General features: G+C 37.5%; 1 protein-coding gene and 1 long non-coding RNA gene across 6 annotated transcripts in view; one reads left to right on the forward strand and one right to left on the reverse strand.

Moving 5' to 3' along the window:
• Nucleotides 1–23,229, forward strand: part of VEZT (vezatin, adherens junctions transmembrane protein) — a 48,086-nt gene that overhangs the window by 4,625 nt on the left and 20,232 nt on the right. For 2 of the 5 annotated variants that reach the window (XM_068190398.1, XM_068190399.1), the window contains exons 1-5: nt 4,724–4,850; nt 9,843–9,977; nt 15,161–15,250; nt 17,430–17,605; nt 19,912–20,187. In XM_068190398.1, the coding sequence (XP_068046499.1) occupies nt 4,791–4,850; nt 9,843–9,977; nt 15,161–15,250; nt 17,430–17,605; nt 19,912–20,187 (737 nt within the window). In that variant the 5' untranslated portion in view covers nt 4,724–4,790. Of the gene's footprint in view, nt 1–4,688; nt 4,851–9,842; nt 9,978–15,160; nt 15,251–17,429; nt 17,606–19,911; nt 20,188–23,229 lie in introns of those variants that run through there. The other 3 variants (XM_068190402.1, XM_068190401.1, XM_068190400.1) reach the window with 3 other exon arrangements.
• On the reverse strand, nt 1,320–17,435 carry LOC137474110 (uncharacterized). The gene is made up of 3 exons (XR_010999155.1): nt 11,643–17,435; nt 6,875–6,985; nt 1,320–4,156 (listed from the first exon to the last, which is right to left on the reverse strand). It is a non-coding gene; the product is annotated as an uncharacterized lncRNA (long non-coding RNA).

Below are 23,229 nucleotides of genomic sequence, written 5' to 3' on the forward strand. Positions count from 1 at the left end.
TGTACATGTAGAATTGTGCAATACTGAATTAATTTCATGGGCATAAAATCTCTATTTTTAAAATTTTTAATTAGGAAAGAAATATTTTCTCACTTGAGGCATTGTTTAAATTCATTCATGAGTCTTGTGCCATACCTACAACCGGATCTGTCCATATTATTTACTTAATATTGCTATTCATTAGCTATTTCAGTACTAGTAGAGATACATGTTGAAGAATAGCTGGCTGTGTGTCATGATGGTTGTATCACTGTGGAATCTAATGTTTTATTGTAGATCTAGAAGATCTGATCATTACTGTAACCCCAGACTTTCAAGCTTGGGATTGTTTGGCCCAGTAGAAGTCCCAAGACTGAACTATATAAATCATGTATATGTTCTTTCACCACTTCAGATTCTCTTTTGTGGAAGATGGATAATAATACCAAGTTAACAAAATGAGGCTTTCTTTGGTTCACCTGTCTGCATCAAATTGCAGAATCTATGCTAATCTATATTTGAGAAGAAAACAAGCTGGGGTTGAACACAAAGAGCATCAAAACCTCATGTTCAAATTCAGACGTTTATATCTGTGTAAAATACTGAACGCAACTCTACTGAACCCACAAACTCAGAGCAAAGATTTTGAACATGTAACATGTTACTCTCATGTCACAACCAGCCCTTGTTCAAGCAATCTTCCCATCACTGGAGCAAAATATGCACAGGAATGGAGTTACCCTTCCCAGAGTTTGAAGAGACACATTCTGTGCTCTTTGTCTTCTTGCTGTAGCGGAAGAAGCTGATGTGAGAATTGAGTCCTGAAAATAGTGGGGAAGTGGTTTCCAAGGAGCATCCCATCCTAAGAGTGAAAGGAAGCACCAGAGCCCAGCAGAGCTGGCAGCCACGTGGCACTGGGTCAGGCCTGTGTGGGGAGGAGGTGGGAACGGTGGAATCTGCTTAGGAGGGATGTGGCACAAAAGGGAAGTACCAGGCAACATCTCCATGTGTTCCAAGGTCAGGTTCAGAAAGACAACTCTCACTGCTTATTTAGGCATCAAACCAAGATGCTGCTTGGTGCTGAGGGGCATGGAGGATTCCTGCATGTAATGCTCTGATCCACAGATTTCTGTAAGATTTGAAAGAGATTCTAGGAAGAAGCACCACCATTTCCCAGCATGATACACTGTATACAGAACAGCCTTTAGCTGATGTGTTCTCTACATGCCTACAATAGTAAAACATGTCTAAAATATGGTATTTCTTAGAATATTGGTGCATCACTGAATGCTCAAATCCTTTTCTGAACCCTTGTAAACTGTATGTTTAAAAGGTTGAGATTTTATCAAAACACTGTCATGTGTTTCCCCAAAGGTTTTTCACCTAAATAAACTGTTCTAAAATAATTTTGTTTAAAAAATTAAAAAACCAAAAAAAAAAAAAAAAAAAACCCACCAAAAAAAACCCCGAATTAAAACCCCAGGAAATCTAACCTCAGAAACTTCTTGTGATGAGAATTTTAAGTCACTTTCATTCAAAAACCTGAAAACTTTAGGATTTGCAAATTATGTGATTTTTGTCAAGCATCAGACTTGTAATGCTGTATTCTAAAAAATAATGTCTCAAACACACATTAGGAAAAAGAAGCTGAAAACCAGCATTGACACACCTTCAACAGTACTGCTCCATTAGTAGGATTTTCTCACTGACTATTGGGTGAGCTAAAGATGTAGTCTTGTTTTTTACATACACATGAAATAAAGCCAGTTATACACGGCTCTGTCAAAGCCACAGTTCACTTGTCATTCTAATGAGCTGGTTTTGGGACTGTGCTTTGTCTGCCTGAAGTGTGGGCTGTTGACAGAAGAGGTGTTTGGGCTTCACTCCTCTTTTGCAGTTTATTCCCATCCTCTTCCTTATTCTGGCACTTGGATTTGTGGGTGATGCTGCACAATGGCTCAGAAGACTGATTAGACAAACTAACTTGGCTAAGGAAAAAAAATCCATCCTAGTTTTTTTCCTATCTGATTGTTTCCTTGTTCCATCTCACCACTCGGCTGCATAAATTAGAACATCAGTGTTCTAAAGTGGTACTGCAGCTTTCAGCTGCACCCACTGGTAATGGCAGATTAAATTGACCATGTGAATGCAGCCTGGGGAGATGGCTCTGCTGAGGGTTGCAGTGTACTGTACAGGCACTTGGGCTGGTGACGGATGGACTGCTTCTCAAACTGCTTCTCAGCGGTTTGCTAAGTTGAAGGGGAGGACAGGCTGCGCTCCTTTTCATCACATGGCTGGGAGCAGGTGATACCACAGAGAAAATAAAATAAAGTGCAAGCTTAAAACTATGTGAAGAACAGACTGGTTGTTGCAGAAGCCAAGTCAACTCATCAAGCATTTCTGGATATCAGAACAGATAAAGTATTATATGACCATATAGTGTATAAATCTATATTGCCATTACTATTTTTAATAGAAAATTTTAAGATGAAAGTACATGATGATTCAGAGCAAATTTTGAGGTCTGTTTTTTAATCCTCCTCTGTATTAGTTGCTCTGGAGTCATGTACAGAGAGTTAATACCACAGTACTCCTCTTAAAACTGCAAGTCGTGAATCAACTTTCTTGAGACACTGGAATAGAAAGAATTGCTCACTATAGTTTTAATCTTCAAAATGTGCCTGTCTTTTGTTTCTTGAATGCCTTTCTCTTCAGTAAAGATGTTTGCACAGCATGTTGTCATTAGGAGTAAGAATTGCCATTATCTGTAGTAGATAAATTGATTATTTGGAGCTAATGTTTTAAAGAGGTTTCAAAAATGTATCAGAAATATTTCACTAGTTTACCAGTCGGATGCATTAGTTTAATTAATTGAGTTTTGAATGTAAATGAAGGAGCAAATCTGTGACTTAGTGACTGCTACAAAGCAAATCAGCCTTGCTGTATCATCAGCCTAGTCTGATAACTGGCATGATGAGTGACTTCCCACCCAAAACTCCAGGTGCAGAGCCAGCTGGCTTGTTACCTTGTCCTTCAGGGAAAGTAACGTTTACAGCTTTTACTTGCAGCTTTCCCAGTATTTTTCACCTCTGTCAGAAAGGACCTGCTCAGCTTTTCACCTGCATTTGCAGGTCCACTTTTGAATGGGTAAACACTGCAGAGCTCTCAATGAATTTCAGTGCTTTGTCTAGTATGTAATACCTTTTTCTAATGCTTTTCTACCATGGCACTAATGTGCAACCACCTGCTGTACAATGCAAAGGAAAGAGCATTCCCATGTTAGAGATACAGTGATGGAGAAATATACACAGGCTGTAAAACTTCCCAAACTCTTGAGGACACATGAGTCCATGCAAAATAGGTACATATCATAGAATCACAGAATATACTGACTTGGAAGGGACCCGGCTGGGTCATCAAGCCCAATTCCAGGCCCCATGCAGGACACCCCAATAACCACATCACGGTCCTGAGAGCATTTTCCAAATGCTTCCTGAACTCAGACAGGCCTGATGCCATGGCCACCTTTCTGAAGAGCCTGCTCCAGTACTCAGCCACCCCTGGGGTGAAAAATTCTCTCCTGATATCCAACTCAAACTTCCCCTGACCCAGTCCCATGCCACCCCCCATGCCGAGTCCTGCCACTGACCAAGAAAAAGTATCTGGGAACAGTAATAGATTAATGGCTTTAAAGTAGTTCAGAGCCTACTTGTAAAGATGATACAGTAGTGCTGGAGAAGCCAAGGTCTGTACTGCTGTGGCAGTGAAAGCAGAATAGGAAATCTAAATGACTCTTTGGCTGCCTTGCAGTCATTGTCTAATACTAGCCGTGTCAGCAGCGCCTGGCTCTTTGTCAGTCGGCGCTCAGGAGGAGGTGGTTACCAGCCAGGAGAATATGACCTAGGCTTTTAAATACCGTTGCTTGGAAGGTCTTATTAATGGCTGAATATGATCAATGTGCAATAATTCTTTCAAGCATCATCTTTTTAAAAGCCTTTAGCAATCTGTCATCTTCGTCTCCCTCCTCCCAGTTAGAAAGCCACATTAGTCAGGAGAAATCGCATGATCCTGGGAAGTTTCAAACTGCATCCGCTGATGCTGTGAGGAAAATGCCTCTGTGCAGGGACACAGGTGCAGTTACACTGACGGCTTCTTCTCATCCTCACCTCGGATCATCCTGGAGGGACAAGCAGAAGGAAATGGGGAGGTGGGCGAGATTCTGTCAGGTGCATGGGAGCAGTACCAAAGAGAAAAATGGAATACACTCTTCCAGGAGACAAAGATTGCACTGTCTGTGAGTGTTAGCTCAACTTTTTCACATTTGTTTTGAGAGAGGGGAGGATTTCAATACTGGTAATTTGTTCTGAGTTTAGCCACCTGTTCAGCATAGCCTTTGCTGTCATTCTGGTAGAAATGTTTAATCTTTTGGGGTTTTAAACTGATAATTCATAATTGTAGTTATTTTGGAAGTGGCTTAAGCTCCCACAGTGTTTTTGACATAGTGGAAACCTCAGCTTTGAACAACATCCATATTTTAAGAGGCAGTCTTTAAGCCTCTTATTTTGTCCAATGTTATTAAATACTACTTCTAAGGTTAATCTGTTTAATTAGCTACTAAGTGGCAAATAGTAAAGAACATGGGTGCGGAAAGCCCCCATCTTTATTGGAGAAATCCTGAGTCATTTACTTCATGATGCATCAGCAAAAATAATTGGGTGTGGTTTTGATTTTCAGCTGCTATTGTAACAAGGCTATGAAAGCTAACAGTGTCTCAGTCTCTGATATGTGCATGCAAAAGTTTTTATCAGAATATGCACAAAATACCTCAAATATTTAAGTGTGGTATCTGTGCTTGCAAGGCTGTAATGGATGTAAGTATTTAAGTATTTATCTATCAAAAGCAAACTGTTTTCTGAGGCTAGGGAATTCTCTATTAATACAGCCTTTCCATCACATAGTAGTAGGCAATGTTATGTTCGATTATATTTTAGTGTTTGCCTTGATTTTGAATTTTTTTTTATTTTTACTGTCTTATAATTGCAAACACAATGCTTAGTCTTCAGTTTAGATTATGTCTTTTCTTAACCCAGATCAGTGCTCACTGGGGAAGTGTTAAAGACCCACAGTAATTTAGTGGACTGTTCTTTAATCCTGCAAAAGATATCTTGGATTTAGAATGAGTCTCAACCAGTTTCAGCAATGAAAAAAGGAGAATTGTAATTAAACATGTTTGTGAGTGAAATAATTTTTAGCAGTATGGATCTAAAATAAATATGCTTATGGAGTTGTGAATGAGGAGGAAAGGATTTTCTTTCCTGATTCTGTTAACAGGAGCTTAGATAAACCTATACTGTACTGTAAATGGTTACAATTGAATGACTTTGCAGTATTACTATAGCAAATTAGAAAAGTTATAAAAAGATAAGTGGTTTTTTTGTTGGTCTCTGCTGAGTCTATAGAAAACTCTGATTCTTCAAACTTTCAAAACCCATGTTCCTAGTCAGTACATCAGCGGTTTCTGACTCTCTCGCTTCACTTGTTAACAAGGTTTTTCATATATAATCTGTATAAAGTACACCAAAACAGAATGGCTTTTAGTCATCTGTCTGTTCTGGAACTGTTTCATTTCCAGCACTCATTTTGGACAATTAACATAATTTTTAAAAATGCACTGGCCATAAATGTAATTCCTATCTCCTGTGTCTCAGAAAGTGACTAATAAGAAGCAGCAGCAACTTGGAGGAAACTTTAGAAATAAACACAGCATATTGCTGAAAAATGTTGTTTTGATATCACTTACTTTAGATAATATTTCCTATCAGTAACTGATAGTATGATGGTAATGTAATAATAAGCATTATTTTTTTAAATTTCCTCTCTACTTTTTACATTATTCATTACCATTCTGCCAGGGACAACTAGAAATAAACAAACAAACCTGACAACCTGACTGTCAAACAGGAGTAATACTAATGATTCTAGTTATTATCTGAGTTGAGAGTGGTTGAAAGTAAAAATTCAAAAGTACTTGGAATAGATTCCTCTAGAATATGTTGTATTAACAGAAACATGAGATTTTGTATTTTAAATTCCCTCTTTGTGCCATCCACTGAAGCAAACTTGCTGTCCCTTTATCTTACATTCTAATGTAAAAGCTTTTTCACTAGGCTAATTTTTTTTTGATTGCCACCTATTACTGCTTGCAAGGATAAACTTTCTGGTGTATCCTGATTTTTTTAAAATAAAAGTGTAGCATTTATATCACATGCAGAAATATAAAAGCTGTTGTGCTTTTTTTTCCTTTTCCTTTTTAATGTTGGACTGTTGTAAAAAGGGCCAAAAAAGTTGTGAGGAAACAAGGCAGAGGCCTCCTATTTTCCCGAACCAAGAAGTATATTTTTTTAATATTATCATGATATTTGCAGGTGAAAGCAGCTGAGCTGACAGTGCTGATGAACAACAGCATGAGTTGAAACCAAGGAACTTTTCTCACAGTTAGAAGTGCATGTTCAAGAATATATGCAGATCTGAGATCTTTTTTATGGGAAAGAAGGCTTTTAGGAGTGAGAGGTTTGGATAAGGATCTAAGCTAAAAACTTAGAGCTGTAATTTGTGATACATAAGACACATTATGAGATTTAATTATTGCTTTTAGAGCTTTGTGAGGATGAAACATGCTTTGTAAGCATTAAGTGTAGTACTTCTGTCTCTTGTACTGAAACACAGTATACAAAATAGGATATTTTAATGGTATCACATTGCAATTGTGTAGTAGCATAATTAATAGTTTTCTGACTCCTTGATAATATTGGAAATTCTGTATGAATGTCCACATGTAAAATCTACCCTTCAACTTTTAAAAATTGCATTAATGGATTTTCTGGTCATTACTTACATGTCATGGGAGATACTATCTTTAGATTGGTGGAGACATCCTCCATTTTTTCCTCTTTTGATTGTAGGCAACCATGAGTTATACACACCACACAGCTTTGCAAGTGACAGCCTTGTTAGGCAGTAGGAAATTAAATACAATAAATAAATAAATAAATAAATAGTGTGGGTTTATGTTAGCATAAACTAATGTATGTATGCCATCTATGGATCTTCAGATTTTTCTAAATAAAACGTGAAGCTGTCTGTGCTATACAAGAGACCTCATTCTTAATGGAAGATTTTTGTGCTTAGTTTGCTAATAAACTAATTTCAGAAGGGCCTCAACCCAATTCTTATTCATTGCTTTCTTTACCCACATCGTGCATGCTTCTAATGGATTCAGAAAGAACAATGGTGGTTTTACTTACATAAGGAATTTTAGTCACAGCATAGTTCTTGGTCACTGAAGTTCATAAAAATACAGGATTCTTTCAATATGCAAGTGAGTTCTGCTAATAATATTTTAGAAAAAATGGAATAGACAAAGCATGTGGAGCCAAAGAAATCTGTTAGAAGAAGATGTAGCCTGAGTACTTTCTGAGAAACTGAAAGATAAGACCCATTATCTAATTAAAGGAATAATATTCACGTTAAATTTTAATTCATTTTGGTTCCCTAAGCTAATAGTCAGAAAACTGATTTTCAGTTCTGAACAGGGATAAAAAAGTGTAAATTTACCCATTATGAGACCATATAAAAGCCTTCTAAGAGTTAGTCAGAAGGGATATATGTAAAACTAGTAAGGTGCCCATATTCTGCCTTAATTACAAGAACAAGTAAAATTATTCTTCCTAGTTAGGGGCTGAAATTTCATTAACGTTTGGAGAGATGATGTATTTTTTACTGTTTCTGTAGAGTAGAAAATCTACTAATTACAGTTAGATGGAAGGTTGTGATGTAGCTAGGCAACCAGAAGACTTGGGCATTCTTACATCTATGCCATATTGCACTGACTAGTGATAGCTTTCCAGATTTTAGATAATTCAGTTTTCAATGGATAGTCTCTGTCTGTCTCTACCTCTCATTCTGCCTTCCTTCATCCATTTTTGTGAGGAAATTGAACTAATCTAAACAGCAATAGACCAGTTTTCTTGATTAACTTTTAAAAAATTATCTCATCATGGACCCCAAAGAAAGGTCCACCCTGAGATAATAGTAGAAAAACTCCTTGGTATTTTTGGGTTATTTTGCCAGCTATCTGTATGTTGGTGAGTGCCAATAAAGTAAAGAACAGTCATGTGTTGTATGATGTTTGGCCTTGCCCGTGCAAGTATGGTCAAGATGATGTTCGGGTTTGCAAGAACCTAGATATGATTTCATTGAAGTTTTGCCTGGAGTGAGCCTTATAACTATGATTTTTGAAGAAAATATTCTCTGCTCACCTGCTCTGTCTCTGTCTTCATCTAAATGGGGAAAATTCCATGCTACCTTAAAAGTTCTTGTGAGGAAGTGTTCAGGTTGTTCCAGGTGTGTTGGCAGTGCACAGCCTGGCTCTGTAAGAAAGCCATTTTAAAAAGACAAGGTTATGCATATCTCTGCATATTCTCAGTTTTGTCCTGAAGTGAATTTCACAGGGTCTTAAATAGAACAAGTATTCTAGTCTATTACATTTTCTCTTCCATTTTAATTAAGGAATTCTGGTAAAATAGCATGTTCTACTTAGAGAGAAACAGCTGGTCCAGAACAGCACAGTTTAATTAGAGTTGGATGCATTTTGAAAAAGCACTCAGCCATGGAAGAGGGGTACTTGGAGAAAACATGGGATTGTGTTGTCACGCTGGAAACATTTTCACAAGAAAATGAGTCATTAATCTATCCTAGTGTTTTGCACAATCATTGTTATTGTGGGTGAGTATGATTGTCTGTACCTGTGAGTTGGTATGAATATTTAAGTTTCATGTAATGACTGGATGCTGACTCTGTTGTGGGTAACTGCAACAGAATAAACACAAATATGATTTTGCATGCCTTAAATAGATAAGAGGGATTAAAATAGCACTCCAGTGATAGGGTTAGCAAAATTCCTAAAGGTAACAAGTTAATTTGTTCAGCTGGTATGAATGATGGCTTCCAAGTTTTATTTCATGGCAGTCATTTGAGATTTGGCTGTGTTGGTACATAGTCAGAGTTAGGTGGGCCCCTTCACATCTTGCACCAGCAAGTTAATGATAGTTGGTGTAACAATTAGTGCTAGGTGTTTGGTAGGTGGTTATTTCTGCAGGCCTCCACAACTGTGCATCATTTACTGTAACGCTTTTACTTTTTATATACAGTATTTTGGTTGATAGTATGTTAAATTAAGATGTTGGTGTTCTTTCTATGCAGTTGGCTAGTCTCATTAATAAAATGTTTCGGACGTCAGAATTAATCCCTGTCTAACTGGCCTGTATCAGACGGATTGCTGAGAGTTTCTCTTAAAAATGAAGTCTCTCTATGTGTCCCAGGTAGAACTGGAGTTATCCTAGGTATTTTTTTCATCAAATGTGTCCTAGATACTGCCATATATGTAGTAAACTGAAAAATAAGAGGTAAGTAAATCTAGATACGTGATGCAGATGACAAGAAGGTATTTCGCAGATCTATATAAATACCTAGTCATTCTAAAGATCACTATTCTCTGATGATCAGAATTCCATACTTTTTCTGTTTTATTAAGGACTGTTTGTAAATAATTCGTTTTGCCAGCAATTTTTAAAAGTTGAGTTGGTTTTTGTTTGTGTGTTGTGGGATTTTTTTTTAAGCCAGAATACTAGTACTGTCTTTGGAGAGAGCAGAAGCCTTTTTCTAATTTTTTTTTTCCATTTCTCAATCCATTCATTGCTCACTGTGTGGTTGCTGAATTCACAGTGGTGTTTTGTGGGAAACACAGAATGATTTTTAACACTGTTTTTTCCCCCTCCTTTTTCTTTTTATAACTCCCTTTCCAGAATTCCCCACTGTACCAATATCTGCAGGATTTGGGACACACAGATTTTGAAGTATGTTCCTCGGTGTCACAGAAGGCAGAGCAATGTGCAGCAGCAGAAAGCCAAAGGGAGCAGACTCTACATGCTGCCCAGAAGGTGAGCACTCTCCTGTTGCTGAGTATTTATCTTCTCACAAGAGAACTGCATTGCTTCACAAATAGGAGAAATCAGAACAGAGAGAAATCACTTCCTGAATTTAAAACCACAAAGGCAAAAACCCCCAGACAATGAACCTCAGCCCGTTACCATATCTTGAAGTTGTGGTTAATCAGTATCATTTGGAGTGTTTCTTTGCACTAACATAAGCTAGGGAAGCAAGAAGCTTTGATAAATAATTGTTTGAGTGTTGAAAATTACCCTATGTAGTGGATCTTATTATGTTAGCTTAGCATAACATTCTGGGAATAGAACCTGTAATTTTCTAGAACAGAATATTTATAGCTTCCAGCCCTTCCCAGGCATTCAGTTGCTAAGTATAGCTTTGTCTGTGATAAAACATATTAAGAAAGAGGATTTCTGGGAAGTAGAAACGCAGTAACCAACCTGAATGAGATAGTTGATGTGGATAGCTATTGCATTTCTAATAATGATTCCTTCTATCATTGGTCACAAAGCAAGGCTGAATTTAAATCAGGATTTAGCTCACATTTTTCTTTATTTTGAGCTACCTTTAAAGGTATTCATACAAATATTAGGTCTTTTGCTTTTCAGAATTGCCAGCTGGCACTCACCATAACCCTCAAGAAACCACTTGAAAATATGGTTTCTCTTTAAAGCTAATGGCTCTTTTGTGGTATGTTTACACTGAAGATACCTATTATGACTTAGCGTAGGAGGACTTTGATTGTTTGTTTATTTATTTATTAAATGTTAACATTTAATTTAATTTAACACTGTTAATTAAAAAATAGGATGACATTTCATTGGTTGCCACTCTGTTGGTTACTATGAAGTAATGCATGGACTGTCAGGTACATTATTTTGCATAGTTACTTCTGCAAAATAATCAGTATGATATTGTGTTTGTGTATATAATTTCCACTGAATTTTATACAAAAGTTCTGTGGGGTTAAGAATCTCAAAAGTATTAAGATACACTGCTTTTAAAAACCTCCAGTATTCTGTTTTTTCCCCCCCCTTCCCCTCAAGCATTTTACGCTTAATTTTATTGTGTTGGCAGCAGTTCCTCCAGTATTGTCTCAGATGAAGAAGTAATTCTTCATGGTTTGCCTTGCAGCTTGAAGGGAGTGGGTGTGTGAAAATGGGCTGTCCATTTCTTACAAACACTAGGTGATGTTCACATTGTCTCATCTCTGTCTCGACAAGGATACATAATGGAAATGAGGAAGAAACCTGTGTGTAATTTTTAGTGATAAATTGTCAGATGTTCTTCCTGCTGCAATTCCAGTACCCGTGTGGAAGAGTTAACACTTTTCTTTTGTAGTCTGATGTCAGAAAGTCTGTTTTTGTCATTTGATTTTTGTGTCCTCTTTTGGTAGGGTGTCTCAATAGGGAAGAAAATGAGAAAGAGGCAGCTGGCCACACATTTAGAAAAGTAGACTGGATTTAGGAGGACCTGAGGCTTTGTTGCAAGTTTTTTATGAGATACAGACAAATAATTTGTATTCCTATCCAGTCATTTCCTCAGTTTTACATGAGACTGTTACCATTTCCCTTCTCTTGGCCTTCACTGGCCTAGTCTACTGAAATGATAAAGTGTCTGGAAAATAGATGGTTTCTGATTTCTGGATATGTACCTACCCACAGTCCTAATATAAAATGATCTTCCTTGAGGCTTGATGTAACTATGATTACAGGGAGCAGATGCTGTTCCTCACTGAGTGATTCCCAGTATGTGTATATCACTTTCCTTCTGTTCTGAAAAGCAAGTTTCCAAATGCCTTAAACACTTTATTAGAATAAAAATCTAAAACCTGGAGTATTGCTTTGTCTTTGAGTTGAGATTGCTTCCTCCTCTTGTGTTCAGTCACGTGGGAACCCTGTGCAGCTGAAAGCAGGTGACACGCAGAAAGAATTTGGTATGGCAAAGGTCTGCTTTGGCATCTTCAGAGACTGAAAAAACAAATCTGTGAAGAAAAAGAGGTTCCTAGTGATTGATACAAATACTTCTGTTGTGTCTTGCTGTCCTGCCAAACAAAGTGCGTGGTTCACGCCTAAGGAAATGCAGAGGCACCAGTTGAATTTGAAGCACATCTTAAATACTTCTCAGGACATGTAGTTTTGGTGGTTGTTTTTTTTGGACTTTTTTTTTTTTTGGAATATGGTCTTAATGAACTTTGAGTTAAAAAGCTGTAAAGGTGTTTTAAGGTTGTGTTCTAGGGGCTGATGAAATGCCAAGCTCCCATCTGAGGGATTATGGAGATGTGATTTAGCATAGTAATTGTAGGTGCAGTGTTCCTGGCTGAGCCAATCTCTGGAGAAAGTTATAGCTATAGTCCTGGTCTCATGATCACTTGATACTCAAAAGCACTGGTAGTAAAAGCTTCTAGACTTGTTTTCTGGAATTAAATCCCATTTGGGTAATTCTGCTTGATCTTTACAGAATTTATCACTTCCCGTTTACTTCTTTCCTTTCTCAGCCACTTTCCTAGACTGCTGTGCATATCTGAATGTTTAAATTAATTATACTGTCACACCTTGTCCCACCTTAGATATGATGATATTTTGTCATTAGAACAGAGCTGGTGCTTGAAGCACCTTCTGAGAATTGCACTGGGACTAGCCCTGAGTACCTGATGTGGGATGGCAGAGGGACCAGTCCTTTGCCTTTGCCTAGGGCTTCCCACCCACTTAATTCAAGGTATTCAGTGTGTAGCATTATCTTCTTCTGAAGAATTTCTCTACAAAAGAGAAATAGTCCTTAGAATTATTTTTTAGATTCAAATTAATTTACCTAAAAAGTGCATGTACTATGCTAATACTTTTTAAATGCTGGAAGTTGTGCATCTTTGTTATTTAGTTTACAGAGAGTTTGACTGAGTGTTGTTCTAAAGCTGAAAGAATACTCTGGAAGCACCGGCAACATGACCTGACTTGTGTGTTGGTGAAGGTAGTTTTACTTGTCAATAACACTCCCAATGGGAATGCAAACTGTGAGACACTATTCCAAGGATGTGAACAATTCAGTGTGTTGCTGTACTCTATTGGGTCACAGCCCAAGACAGTGGATTGTCTTGTTTTGTATTTTCAAGCACTGACTTGCCTGTTGAGTGTTTATGCAAGCTCAGATCTTTATTTTTAAACTAAACCATGGAGAATAAACTAAAAGATTGCTTATGTAGCACACTAGGTTATTTTTCAGTAACTCACAGTCTATTTTAGTAAGGTGCTAGCAGTGTAAAACTGTCCTTGGTGTAGCTTTAAATGTTCACTGTAAAAATCCAAAGACTTACAAAGGCTAAATAGTTGAAAATTATAGGATTCAAGTGGCATATTCTTAAATTAAATGGATCACTCTTTCTGTATCCTGCTTTCAATGTACAGGGAAAAGTACTTTTCAGTGAAATACCTGTCTGAAATTTAAATGCAGAGCAAGACCTTTGTTCATTTAATTTCAATTTTCTACAAATTGTAATTGGAAAATTTTATTTCCTTTTGCACTACTATGCAAAAAAACTTGAAGGATGATCTTAGGCTGTAGTTAGTGACATTCTTCTGACTTCTTCTCTTATGTCATTGCCCTTGAGCAACATCAAAGTACAATCACTTGGATTTATTCCATAGTCTTAAGTGTGAATTGCTAGGATAACTCCTCTTATTAAGCCACTGTGATGTCAGTGTTTCGGGAAGAGCTATCATTATGAGATCCCTGTTACTAGTTCACCTCTTCACTGACCTAAAAACGCTTCCTTGTGGCATAGATCTCAAAATCTAACTGTACATAGAAAGATGAGACCTTTATAAAAAAAGCTTGAGTTAGATTACTTAAATGGGCACCAAAATAAGTTATTTCAAGAACTGTTGAAGCATAAGGGCTTTAGGGTGACAGTTCCTGATGTTAAGACTGTTCTGCCCTGGCTTGCTGCACCAGACTGGTCACACTGCCTTTCAGAATGCTGCCAGGCTGATCACAGTTTAACTACAAAACTCTGAGCTCCAGTTGCTTGTGTTTGTTCTTCTATTTCCCACTTGTAGTTGGGGGTGAAACCAAGAAAAATGCAAAAAAGAGTGGAATAAAAAATAGAAAAAAAACCCAAACAAGAGGGAGAAACAGAAGCTGTCACCTTTTAAACATTGAACTATTAGAATCTTTATGGGCTTTTGTTTTGTTTTTTTTTGAAACAGTATGCCACAAAATGTAAGCACTTCACAATTAAATTTTTTTGACATGCATTTTATTTGATTGTATTACATGTCAGCAGTCTGAAGACTGAGACAGGGCCTCAGAATTCGTGAAATATACATGACTAAATATTTTGAAAAATACTTCCTGTCACTTCAGTCTGAGGAAAGTAGATAGAATGGTGTGTCAAAAGCTATGCTTTTTTGTTCATTGAATGGCTGCAGACTTAAGCAAAACCATGAATCGATTCAGTTATAATCTGTCATGCATCTTGCTTTAGGAAGATACATGAGTAGAATGTGTGATGACTGAGAGGGAGTCCCTCTGTTAGTGACATCTGAAGTTACGTTTACAGCTCAGACAAAAGCGTGGATTTAGGTTGCATGGGAAGCAACATAGAGACAAAGTACCTGGTGGCACACACTGGTGTGGACAGGGAGTTTTAGGGGCATTTCCTCCTCTTACCATCACTCTCCTTGTCTCTGTTTACAACTCCTCTGGAGTTGTGCTCAGGCTGCAGTGGGCTGCTGAGGAGAGGTTGTCCCTGTTCTGGTCTTTCACTTCTCTTCAGCCTGTCAGTCATTTAACCTTTGGGTTTTTATCCCCCAGGAGAGAGAAAGTCTTTCATGTCAATGCAGTAGCTGCCAACTTGAGATCAATCTAGTCTTAGCTGTAGTTATTTTTAACAGAACAACATAACAATCCATTATGCTCCAAATAGGTGGGGTTACTGAAGGTTTTATTTTGTTCTCCTGTTCACAAACAAACTGACGGGAAGCAGATGTTCTCTTAGTGTACTCTGAAGTTAGGCCAGACACAGTAAGTGAAACTTCCTTACAGGTACTTGGGTCTGAGTTAACAAGAAAATCAAATGCAGAAATAAAGGATTTGTCTGCTGTTATTTATTTAACTTTGGCTTTGGTTTTGTTTTTTTTTTGTTTTTTTTTTTAATTGGAGTAATTTCTGTTCCTTTCAGCAAGGCATCCTCTCAAAACTAGTTGAGTTTTTTAGAAGCTGGTTTCCTTTTCCACAGTATAAGAAAAATGATGACATACTTCACCAACTGGTAAGTGATCACTTTTTTTATTTTTCCATTTCCTTTACTAATCCACAGGTCTTCTTCTCTGTATCTCATCCTCTGAACATCATCTTTGGTCTGTATTGCTGGTTTCAGCTCTAAGCATATTACTTATTCTTCAGATTATACTAATTCTAGTTTTCAGTTACTGTGCCAAATTGGGCACAAAAGACAGGAACAGTATCAATAGCCAGGTTAAAGGTTCAAAATGTGGAAGATAATAAAATATGTAATAAATTTAAGAAATTATTGAAAGCTGAAATGAGTTTAATTGCAGTGTAGGTACCCCTTTGGTGGAAGGCAGTGGGGAGACGCTGAGAAAGTCCACGTGTTGCAGCCTAGTGCCTTGTAGAGACCACCTAAGACAGAAGGTTCTAGAGCTTCAGCTGTGTATTGCTTCACCCTCTGTTTCAGCTTGTTAGCTCAGGCACAGCACCACCACAGTGCAGCTCTACTGTCCCTGGACCCATGCTGGCCTCTTTGTTTCTACACTGCTCTCTACAGGGCTTCTACTTTTGGGAAGGGCAACACAAACTTTGTTTGCCCTTTCTCTGCAGCACCACTTTCCAGTCTGGGCTTGTCTCAGATCAGCTTTAACTTGTACCCAACTCCTTCATGCTCCTAGTATGGCTTGCAAATGTCACTTCAGACTGTTACAGAATCTAGAATTTTGATTTATTTTTTTCTACCATGATGTAGGGTGATGGCTTCAAATGGAGCTTCAAAAGAAAATGCTGAGCAACATGTGAAGTTAGAATTTTCCATTTCTCACAGACTTCTGCTGTATCTCAGTTCTCCTTTATCTCAGGAGGACATAATTTCCTGTGAAAATCTCCCATTAGTGATCTTTGATTGACTTTTTTCTTCCTCCCTCTTCCCCTATGAATCGAGGGTATTATCTTAACAGCAATTTTTAGCCTTACTTTCTTGAGATGGAGGCATAACTGAAGAACATGCAAAACATGTTTGTCCTGCTGCATACTCCTGTAGAGTATTGAAATGACACAGGATGCGTCGGAGGAGGGCAGAGTTTCCTCTTGCACACAGTCCTGAAACAAATGTTTTCCATGAAAAGTAGAATGAAAGTTATCTGAGGTGACATCTGTGCATGGAATTAAATTTCTAAACTAGCTGTCTTATGGCTTCTTACAAAGAATCTCATTCTGTCAGTAACAGAATGAAACAGATTTTGTACTGTGAAAGTCACACTTGTGTCAAAAGCTGCTATTAGAGACTTTTCAGAAATACTCTCTTTTCTCTCCTTAATTAGCTAGATGCAGGGATGCACATGTTCAGCGTTTGTTGGGTTTTGTTATGACATTCTTACCTTGAAGTAATTACGGTTTGGTGCAGTATGCAAATTGAAATTTCAGGGGGCTCCTTCCTCTGATGGTTGTATTTGTCTTCTTGAGCTGTGTATTTGTCTTGAAGAGTTGGGGGGAAAGTAGCAAATGCTTATGGCATTAAATTCGCAACTAAGTAGCTCTTTAAAGTTTGCCTGAGATTTAGCAGGTGGGAGGTCTTTGGAGCCCCATGCTGTTTCATGTTTGGATGGAGTTCCCTTGGGAAAGGTACAGACTCCTACAGGAGGGTACTCCACTGCCTTGGCTTGGGGCTTCAATCCAGTGCACTGGCATTACTGTTATTAAGTGTCCACAAGAGACTTTTTGTTGTTCTGTTGTTTCGTTTTTGTTGACTAATTAGCAGTATCTCTCTTTCTCTCTCTTAAGTTTTGTTTGTTTGTCAATTATATAAATGATGTAATGACATTTAAAAAAAAGTATTTTCTCTTTTTTTTTTTTTTTTTTTTTTTTTGTGATCTTCTAATAGATTCAGTACCTCTCTTATTCTTATGCAAATATAGTGGCATACTCTGCGGCATGTTTCCAGTTATTGTTGCTATCTGGGTCAGATCACAAAGTCAGTGTGATGCATCCTGCAAGCCTGAACTGTTAGGTAGTGTGTGAGCTTTAAAAGTTAAACAAGTTTTATAAAAAAAGTAGCTACTTGTGAGATATCTGAAACATTTCCCTGCTCTGGGAACAGATTGTTGTCAGTAAAATGCAGGGTGTGTGGGTGTTTTCCTTGTTCTGCTAACTTAATTTTAAGAATTTGCATATCCTTTACTAATGCCTGTTTTTTCTCCTGCCCATTTGTATGTGGTAAGGATGTTGGATTTCGATTTGACACGCTCCGTACCATCCTGCAACAGGAAGTTCTGCTGCAGGAGGATGTGGAACTGATTGAATTCCTTGACCCCAGTATCCTGTCTGCAGGGCAGTGTAAGCAGCAGGAAAACAGACAGCTTCCAACGCTACGCTCCCTAGCAACTCCTAATATTTGGTATTGTATTGAGGATATCTACCATTACAGTCACTGAGAAACAAGCAAAAAATATATTGTGCATTCTTGATATAAAATGCAACATTAAACTAACTGTATTTTTTCTCATGTCCTTGGGTTTTTATTGTACTGGTCCCCAGATTTTTGTATAAGCATGTTTTTTCCATTGGGCATTTTACTGAAAGAGTGAATTTTAATCTGAGATAACTATATGAACTTGAATGAATAATCCCTAACTTATATATTCTGTAAGGAGGAACTAACATCATTGATTAATTTGTTAATTTCTGAAGCTATATAGAGGTGATTTTGATAAAGAGACATGAATGTGAAGACTGAATTAAAAAGTGTTTATTTTGGTGTGGTCTTTATAAAATATGTTGTGTGTGGGGTAGCAGTATCTGAACAGCTACCACCTGTATTTAAAAAATAACAGTGCCAGTGGTTGTTCTGACAGTGTCTTGCTTGGAAATGTGGTAATCAGTAGAAAAAAATATCACATAATATGGGTAAGTGCTATTTTCTCATATATACACTAAAAAAGTAGATAAAATTAGTATAGAGTCACACCTCAACTGTTTAAGTTGTGTCAATATTGATGCTGTCTGTCAAACAAGAGAACTTTTAAACCAGATTTTTCTGGTCCTAACATTATTCAGTTTCTTTAACTTTCAGGTGATAAAGTACACTTACAAAATCTGTGAATGTTGTTCACCTTCCAGATGACATCAAGTTTGTGTTTTCATAGACCAAAGGTCAACAGTAGCTTGGAGAAATACCTTGAAAATGATAGAAAATTCAATAATGACAAAAGTTTAATGCTACACTTGAGAAGGAAAAGTCAATTTAAGAAACACCAGGCAATGAATAATTGGGTATGCAGTACTACTCCAGGAAAGGATCTGCATATCTCTGGGGTGGAACAGTGTTATGATGTATAGAAGGTGGTCATCAGTCATCATTTGTTCTGTTCAGAAAAGGGAAGGATATGAGGAAGAATAATGCAATTCATCTGCCAGTGACTCAAACTGGAACTTGGGGGAAATCTTCTGAACTCTAAGGGTATTTAGGAGTTGGAACAGCCACGACATGGGTTGTGGAGTCTCCATTTTCATCTTTGGTCAGTCCATGATGATCTAGGTTAACCAAACAGAAGCTGAACATGAAAAGTGAGCTGTTAAATCCCTTCTAGTCTTTCATTGTTGTGATTTTATTTATTTTATTTGTGGGACTTTATTTTTAATGTACCAAGGAAGTTAGAGACTGTGTGTCTGTCCATTTCAGAGGTAGTTACATATTTGGAATATTTTAACCCTGGACTTTTACTGAAACCTATCAGTAGCCAGTAGCCCTAAAGAGTTAACACTTGTAAAGCTGGTTCAAATTTGACCACAAAACTGTCCAGGAAATAGAAGCCCAGAGATGGTGCCTTATTTTAGAAATGGAAAAGTATTCCAAGTCTATACTTCCAAACCTAAATGCAGGATACACAGCTTTAAGGGATGAAGGAAAAAAATGTTTATCATTGAAAACATTCCGGAAAAGTATAGTTGTAATGCACCTTGAAGCTGGTATCCCATCCATCTCTCTGAAGAGTGTGATTATTTTACAAAACCGTGTAACAATATACATGAAACACGGTATATTTTCTAGCAGTTATTTATGTTGAATTTTTATAGAGGAAAGTAACAGCTTTATAGGCTTTTTAAATGTCTTTGAGAAGTAATTGAGATACTCAGAAATCTGTTATTTAAGAATTTTCAGAAGGTGCCAAATTTTTTTAAAAGAGTATTCAAGCCATCTTTATAAAATTGTGTTAGAAACTAGTGATGCATTGGTGTCCAAGTTAAATGAGTCAGACTCTAGAAAAAATAAAGTTGGCACTAATTGAGGGATTTGCTACCAAAAGAAACATGCCCTTCCCTACTGTACTCTTGAACCTGGAAGTACAGATATTACAGTTCCTACACGCCCTGGCTTATAATGCTGAGTAGTCAGGTTTTTTCTTTTTTTAATTTTCTTTTCTATTTTTTAAAGTCATGTAAGAGTGTAAGAGAAACTAACCTTTCAAAGTGGTACATTACTCTCCTACTCATGCTGTAAAAAAGCTGAAGAAAGGTTTCCTTAGAGTTTACCAGCCAAGTAAAGTCATGTACATATTCATCTAAACCTGTCACAAGGGGTAGGACCTACATAAAAGCCCCACAGTAAGATGTTGTAATCTCAAATGCAACTGAAAACTTGGTACTTTTCCCACTTGTTTGCCCTCAGTAATGCGTGGTTGGTGGTACTGTCTCTGTTTGCAGGGATGTCTCGCTGTTCCTTGCCTTTTTAAGTGCACTGCTTATGTTTCCTTCGTGGTGGAAGGAATCATCATGGCTGCTGTGCGGACCTGTGCTGCTCGTCTATGCAGTCTTTAGAGTGTGGGGCACGTGGAGGACAGCCAAGCTGCAAATGTCCCTGAGAAACTACTGTATCCAGCTGGAAGAAACAGTGGCCAATAGCCGGGCCTTTACTAATCTCGTGAGGAAAGCTCTACGACTCATTCAGGAGACTGAAGTGATTTCTAGAGGATTTACCCTGTGAGTCTGTATTTCACTTTACTTAATATACAGATCCATACAAACCAGCTGTCATCCAAAATTGTCGTTGCACTGTCTCCCATAACAAATGGAATTACGGAAAAGCAAAATACTTAAAGGTTTTAATTTACACGAAGAGTGAATTACCATTCATACTAAAAGTATGACTTCTAACAACTCAGTGTTAAAACCCCACATCCTGAAGGTGAATTAAGTCTCACAAAACTCATGTGCCTTTGAAATGTCCTGCATTGCTAGCAATGAAATATATGAACAAATGGACTTCAAACTAAGTTAACTATTTTGGAGAGTCATTTAGAGAGTTTTTTATCTTACATTACCAAATCGATGTAAATAAACTCATCTGCAAGTAATCACTCATATTTTACAAAACAGGAGGACATGAAAACCATTCTATTTTTATTTTACAAATATGTCTGAAGTAGTGAGAACACAGTATTCAGCAAAAACCATCAAACATAATTTCCCACCTCAAGTAAAGTTAAAATTAGTCTTTTTTTCTTGCATACAGTTGTTGAAACATTTAGATTCTTAAATTATTTACTGTTGAATTTGCCTCTCTTCTGCTTAAGGAATGCAAAAGTGTTTCAGATTATTTAGCTCTTGTAGTTATTTGATAAGTTTTGCTGATTTGCTGTGTGAAAGGACATGAGAAAATGTTCAGTGTATGCAGTGATTCCAAAGCCGACAGGCCTGTTCCTCTGCACTCTCATTGCCGTGGATGCTTTTGCATTGTAACCACCTATGATGAATCCATGTGTACCAATTCCGCTTAAGGGTGAAGGAGGTGGGAAACACCAACACCTAAAATACAGTCAACTTCTTTCTAAAAAAAAAAATCAAAAGTTCCCTTGTGGGCAGCAAGATGTTTATCTGTGCCAGACCAACTATTCTGCATTCAGACACATGTTCTTACATGCAAGTGTGCAACTTTAGACTTAAAATTCTGGATTAATTTTTTAGCTTGAGATACCTTCAGTGTATTTCACTGAAAAAATGTTTCATTCTCCCTTTGGAATGCATAAGCATGTCTTCAGTCTGCCTAAGCTATGTGGTTTTTGTTTTGGTCTTGATTTTTGCTGAAGAAGCATATACTTGAGCAATAGGCAGTCTTATCTTTACAAACGAGTTCTTAAAAAAAATTATTGTTCAGGCTTGTCCAAATTACAGATGAGAAAAACACTTGGATTTTTGCCTAACTTTAAGCAAACAAACTTGTGGTCAATGTCTAAATTGCTGCTGCCTTGTTCTTTTACTACATATCTTAGATAACAGATTAATAAAAACCAGACTGGTCTTTAAGCTGATGCTTGATCTAATAGCTTCTTTACTTGAAACCTTGGCAAGCTTTTCAAAAGACTTTGGTATATGGATGGAGTGGGAGAAGTCTGACTGTGCCAGCATCCTCACTAGAACAACTGTACAGTATAAAGAAGTCAGTGCTGTACAAGTTTTGGGTTGGTTTAGCCTAGAGGAACTTCTAACTCCAGTGTCCTTTTCTGCATCCACACATGCAAGAGACGCTGCTGCACAGGGCAGTGTGAAATTTTTTGCTTTGGGTACCTCTTTGAGTATGATCCAAAATGCTAGTTTTCCCTTTTTTCTCCTAGAATTTTCTACAGTAAACCTCAGCAGAACAAAGTTTAGTATGTTCTCCTGTAGTAAGGATATCAAAATCTTAGTGCTTTTTCAGAAGGAGTCTCATGGCAATAGAAATTGTTGCATTTGAAAAGTTACTGAGTATCCTCCTTTGTTATTTTACATCCTTGAAGGAATGAGATTTCAATGAGGTACATCATCCTGGTCAGTGTTACATGTGCAGCTGTTTTAAGGTACTGCTAATTCAGCATAGTTTGGCCTGTACATTGACCATATTGTGAATGGAAAGGTACTGAAGCTGTTATTTAAATAGTACCAAGTTCAAGCTTTGACTGATTGTACTTAGCTAAACTCTGACAGGGCAAGTCCAGGTCTGCTGCTTTGGCCTGAAGTTCCTCATGCTCCACTGCTGGTTTTCCTCCCCATGACACCATCCATTGCTATTCTCATAGGCTAATTTACACATCCATTGAAATATCTATGGCTTTGCTTTATTCTACCCTATTTGCCCCTTATTAATTGATACTGGACTGTCTCTGTAAATGGTAGATGATGAGGTTTTGGTCAATTCTCTATAGATTAGGTGGTTTATTACTGTGTGGTAGTGACTGCTATACTCAGATAGTCCAACACGCTTTTGCTTTCATTCCCCTCCCAGTAAAACTGACTGCAGCCACAGGAACTAGAACAGGAATTAGATCAGGAACTAAGAACTTGAGCAGGGAGCTTGGATTAGATGGCCTCCAGTGGTCCCTTCCAATCTTAACTATTCTGTGATTCTGTAATCCTGTCAGGCTTCTCTTACATTAGCTGCTTTCAAAGACAACTTGATATTCTGATTCCAGCATGGCCTTTGGAAGTGTTTAATGGTCTGTTGGAATCTCAGGTGTGTCTGTGTGGTACCAGCTCTGTGATGCAGAGATGGCCGAGACCTCACCTGGGTGGCTTGGATTACAGAAATTGTGTAGCAAAGATAGGACAGAGCTCTGCTGAGGCAGAAGGGCAGTATTTCTGTCTGATTGCTTCATTTGCTATTAGCCAAAAAAAACCTGATCACAGGTTGCAGCCTGGAATTTCTCGAGGGTAACAAAAGTATGCCCATTGTCTTGCACATCATAAAACAAGAACTGAAAGAATACGTAATGAAAGGCTGCAGCAGTAAGCAGCAAGTGTTTATTCCCTTGCTGGTCACCAAAATAATTAACTTCTTTTCCAAAATACTCCCTTTTTACTGTATTTTAAACTTGAATTAAGCTCTGTGAACTTAATACATATGGATGTATATTAGTATCTTTAAAGAACTGCTTTCATGGTGGAGTGCAGTAATAGATTTTTATTAATGTGTTTATATAAACTTATTAAAAGTTGAAAGCCAATTTATAAAATTAATTAATAAAAGCCAGTTTGTAAAATTAATGTTGT

The sequence above is a fragment of the Anomalospiza imberbis genome, chromosome 5, assembly GCF_031753505.1.
Source record: "Anomalospiza imberbis isolate Cuckoo-Finch-1a 21T00152 chromosome 5, ASM3175350v1, whole genome shotgun sequence".
Lineage (NCBI taxonomy): Eukaryota > Metazoa > Chordata > Aves > Passeriformes > Viduidae > Anomalospiza > Anomalospiza imberbis.